Below are 5,000 nucleotides of genomic sequence, written 5' to 3'. Positions count from 1 at the left end.
ATCATGTCCTAAACATGTACAAACCTTCATACAATGTGCGTGTTATGACGCTCGGTATGTGACATACAATGTGCGTGTTATGACGCTCGGTATGTGACATACAATGTGCGTGTTATGACGCTCGGTATGTGACATACAATGTGCGTGTTATGACGCTCGGTATGTGACATACAATGTGCGTGTTATGACGGTCGGTATGTGACATACAATGTGCGTGTTATGACGCTCGGTATGTGACATACAATGTGCGTGTTATGACGCTCGGTATGTGACATACAATGTGCGTGTTATGACGCTCGGTATGTGACATACAATGTGCGTGTTATAACGCTCGGTATGTGACATACAATGTGCGTGTTATGACGCTCGGTATGTGACATACAATGTGCGTGTTATGACGCTCGGTATGTGACATACAATGTGCGTGTTATGACGCTCGGTATGTGACATACAATGTGCGTGTTATGACGCTCGGTATGTGACATACAATGTGCGTGTTATGACGCTCGGTATGTGACATACAATTTGCGTGTTATGACGCTCGGTATGTGACATACAATGTGCTCGGTATGTGACATACATTGTGCGTGTTATGACGCTCGGTATGTGACATACAATGTGCGTGTTATGACGCTCGGTATGTGACATACAACGTGCGTGTTATGACGCTCGGTATGTGACATACAATGTGCGTGTTATGACGCTCGGTATGTGACATACAATGTGCGTCTTATGACGCTCGGTATGTGACATACAATGTGCGTGTTATGACGCTCGGTATGTGACATACAATGTGCGTGTTATGACGCTCGGTATGTGACATACAATGTGCGTGTTATGACGCTCGGTATGTGACATACAATGTGCGTGTTATGACGCTCGGTATGTGACATACAATGTGCGCGTTATGACGCTCGGTATGTGACATACAATGTGCGCGTTATGACGCTCGGTATGTGACATACAATGTGCGCGTTATGACGCTCGGTATGTGACATACAATGTGCGCGTTATGACGCTCGGTATGTGACATACAATGTGCGCGTTATGACGCTCGGTATGTGACATACAATGTGCGTGTTATGACGCTCGGTATGTGACATACAATGTGCGTGTTATGACGCTCGGTATGTGACATACAATGTGCGTGTTATGACGCTCGGTATGTGACATACAATGTGCGTGTTATGACGCTCGGTATGTGACATACAATGTGCGTGTTATGACGCTCGGTATGTGACATACAATGTGCGCGTTATGACGCTCGGTATGTGACATACAATGTGCGCGTTATGACGCTCGGTATGTGACATACAATGTGCGCGTTATGACGCTCGGTATGTGACATACAATGTGCGCGTTATGACGCTCGGTATGTGACATACAATGTGCGCGTTATGACGCTCGGTATGTGACATACAATGTGCGCGTTATGACGCTCGGTATGTGACATACAATGTGCGTGTTATGACGCTCGGTATGTGACATACAATGTGCGCGTTATGACGCTCGGTATGTGACATACAATGTGCGCGTTATGACGCTCGGTATGTGACATACAATGTGCGCGTTATGACGCTCGGTATGTGACATACAATGTGCGTGTTATGACGCTCGGTATGTGACATACAATGTGCGTGTTATGACGCTCGGTATGTGACATACAATTTGCGTGTTATGACGCTCGGTATGTGACCCCCCTCTGTCCTCCTCTCTCCTGTCCTCCTCTCTCCTGCCCCCCCTCTCCTGTCCCCCCCTCTCCTGTATCCCCTCTCCTGCCCCCCCTCTCCTGTCCCCCCCTCTCATGTCCCCCCTCTCCTGTCCCCACCTCTCCTGTCCCCCCCTCTCCTGTCCCCCCCTCTCCTGTCCCCACCTCTCCTGTCCCCCCCTCTCATGTCACTCCGTGTCCTGCCTCCCCCCCCTCTCTCCTGTCACTCCGTGTCCTGCCTCCCCCCCTCTCTCCTGTCACTCCGTGTCCTGCCTCTCCCCCTCTCTCCTTTATAGGGATCCAATCGCACGCTTCACTCTATTAATCAGGTAATCAGGCTGCTGTGCTCACAGCCACAGACGGGATTCTGTGCTTCCAGTGTGGTGCCTTGTCCTGGCTGTGCCAGCCACTCACCTCTCCTGAGCCGCACTCACATCTCTTTAGCTGCACTCACTTCTCCTGAGCCGCACTCACTTCTCCTGAGCCGCACTCACTTCTCCTGAGCCGCACTCACATCTCTTTAGCTGCACTCACTTCTCCTGAGCCGCACTCACTTCTCCTGAGCCGCACTCACTTCTCCTGAGCCGCACTCACTTCTCCTGAGCCGCACTCACTTCTCCTGAGCCGCACTCACTTCTCCTGAGCCGCACTCACTTCTCCTGAGCCGCACTCACTTCTCCTGAACCGCACTCACTTCTCCTGAACCGCACTCTTCTCCTGAGCCGCACTCACTTCTCCTGAGCCGCACTCACTTCTCCTGAGCCGCACTCACTTCTCCTGAGCCGCACTCACTTCTCCTGAGCCACACTCACTTCTTCTGAGCCACACTCACTTCTCCTGGGAATGCTGCGCCTGGAATAATGGATTTACCAGAACTTTGTGTCTCCGACTCGCTGATTTATCACAACCAGTAAGTGACCCTGTGCCTCGTTCTGCCACCCTCTGACTTATAGTAAGTGACCCTGTGCCTCGTCCTGTCAAACTCTGACTTATAGTAAGTGTCCCTGTGCCTCGTCCTGCCACCCCTGACTTATAGTAAGTGTCCCTGTGCCTCATCCTGCCACCCTCTCACTTATAGTAAGTGTCCCTGTGCCTCGTCCTGCCACCCTCTCACTTATAGTAAGTGTCCCTGTGCCTCGTCCTGCCACCCTCTGACTTATAGTAAGTGTCCCTGTGCCTCGTCCTGCCACCCTCTCACTTATAGTAAGTGTCCCTGTGCCTCGTCCTGTCACCCTCTCATTTATAGTAGGTGTCCCTGTGCCTCGTCCTGTCACCTCTCACTTATAGTAAGTGTCCCTGTGCCTCGTCCTGTGTTACTCAGGTGATGCGCTCCAATCCTTTTATTTTTCAATAGTGCAATACTGCTCAATCTCTCCTGCATTGGCCAGAGAGGGGACGCTGTGTGTGTGATCTCAGGGAGCACTGTGTGTGATCTCAGGGGACACTGTGTGTGATCTCAGGGGACACTGTGTGTGATCTCAGGGGACAGTGTGTGTGATTTCAGGGGACACTGTGTGTGATCTCAGGGGACAGTGTGTGTGATTTCAGGGGACACTGTGTGTGATCTCAGGGGACACTGTGTGTGATCTCAGGGGACACTGTGTGATCTCAGGGGACACTGTGTGTGATTTCAGGGCACAGTGTGTGATTTCAGGGGACAGTGTGTGTGATTTCAGGGGACACTGTGTGTGATCTCAGGGGACACTGTGTGATCTCAGGGGACACTGTGTGTGATTTCAGGGCACACTGTGTGTGATTTCAGGGGACAGTGTGTGTGATTTCAGGGGACACTGTGTGTGATTTCAGGGGACACTGTGTGTGATTTCAGGGGACACTGTGTGTGATTTCAGGGGACACTGTGTGTGATTTCAGGGGACACTGTGTGTGATTTCAGGGGACAGTGTCTGTGATTTCAGGGGACAGTGTGTGTGATCTCAGGGGACACTGTGTGTGATTTCAGGGGAAACTGTGTGTGATTTCAGGGGACACTGTGTGTGATCTCAGGGGACACTGTGTGATTTCAGGGGACAGTGTGTGTGATTTCAGGGGACAGTGTGTGTGATTTCAGGGGACAGTGTGTGTGTGTGATCTCAGGGCACAGTGTGTGATTTCAGGGGACAGTGTGTGTGATTTCAGGGGACACTGTGTGTGATCTCAGGGGACACTGTGTGATCTCAGGGGACACTGTGTGTGATTTCAGGGGACACTGTGTGTGATTTCAGGGGACAGTGTGTGTGATTTCAGGGGACAGTGTGTGTGATTTCAGGGGACAGTGTGTGTGATCTCAGGGGACACTGTGTGTGATTTCAGGGGACATTGTGTGTGATTTCAGGGGACAGTGTGTGTGATTTCAGGGGACAGTGTGTGTGATTTCAGGGGACAGTGTGTGTGATTTCAGGGGACAGTGTGTGTGATTTCAGGGGACACTGTGTGTGATTTCAGGGGACACTGTGTGTGATTTCAGGGGACACTGTGTGTGATTTCAGGGGACACTGTGTGTGATTTCAGGGGACACTGTGTGTGATTTCAGGGGACACTGTGTGTGATTTCAGGGGACAGTGTGTGTGATCTCGGGACACTGTGATTTCAGGGGACACTATAATTTCGGGGGACACTGTGTGATTTCAGGGGATACTGTGTGTGATTTCAGGGGACACTGTGTGATTTCAGGGGACACTGTGTGATTTTAGGGGACACTATGTGTGCTTTCAGGATATACTGTGTGTGATTTTAGGGGATATTTGTGTGATTTCAGGGGACACTGTGTGTGATTTTAGGGGACACATGTTCAGAGGTGAAGTCACTTATTAAAGATTATTATAGATTTAAAGTGAGGGAGCTGGTGTGTGAATAAAAAGCAGTGTGTGTGTGTGTGTGTGTGTGTGTGTGTGTGTGTGTGTGTGTGTGTGTGTGTGTGTCTTTATTTATATAGCGTCATTAATGTATATAGCACTTCACATTAGTACTACACGTGACAATCATATAAATTACAAATAACAGATCATGGGAATAAGTGTTTCAGACATAAAAGTAACATTTCGGAGGAGGAGTTCCTGCTCCGGGAGCTTACAGTCTAATTGTACATGCCTGTCCCATACGGGCTCTCACATTTATATTATATTGTGTTTTGTGTCACCCATATACCTGCATGTCCCATACTGTCCCCGGCTGTATGTACTGTATATCCCGGGTTCCATCCAGTCCCAGTGTGTGATTAGTGACCCGGCTCCTCACAGGAATATATATATATAGATATATATATAGATATATATATATATATATATATCATTGC

At 49.5% G+C, this 5,000-nt stretch overlaps 1 protein-coding gene across 4 annotated transcripts in view; it reads left to right on the top strand.

The window, feature by feature from the left end:
• LOC142474980 (steroid hormone receptor ERR2-like) overlaps window positions 1-5,000 on the top strand; it is a 38,776-nt gene that overhangs the window by 22,086 nt on the left and 11,690 nt on the right. Inside the window, exon 1 of one of the 4 annotated variants that reach the window (XM_075581078.1) lies at window positions 1,979-2,618. The exons of 2 other annotated variants lie outside the window; for them this stretch is intronic. In XM_075581078.1, the coding sequence (XP_075437193.1) occupies window positions 2,569-2,618 (50 nt within the window). In that variant the 5' untranslated portion in view covers window positions 1,979-2,568. Of the gene's footprint in view, window positions 1-1,978; window positions 2,619-5,000 lie in introns of those variants that run through there. One more of the 4 variants, XM_075581079.1, reaches the window with a different exon arrangement.

The sequence above is a fragment of the Ascaphus truei genome, unplaced genomic scaffold (genome assembly GCF_040206685.1).
Source record: "Ascaphus truei isolate aAscTru1 unplaced genomic scaffold, aAscTru1.hap1 HAP1_SCAFFOLD_1035, whole genome shotgun sequence".
NCBI classification, from domain to species: domain Eukaryota; kingdom Metazoa; phylum Chordata; class Amphibia; order Anura; family Ascaphidae; genus Ascaphus; species Ascaphus truei.
The sequence above is the reverse complement of the archived record's forward strand: the minus strand, read 5'-3'. Positions and strand labels throughout refer to the sequence as shown.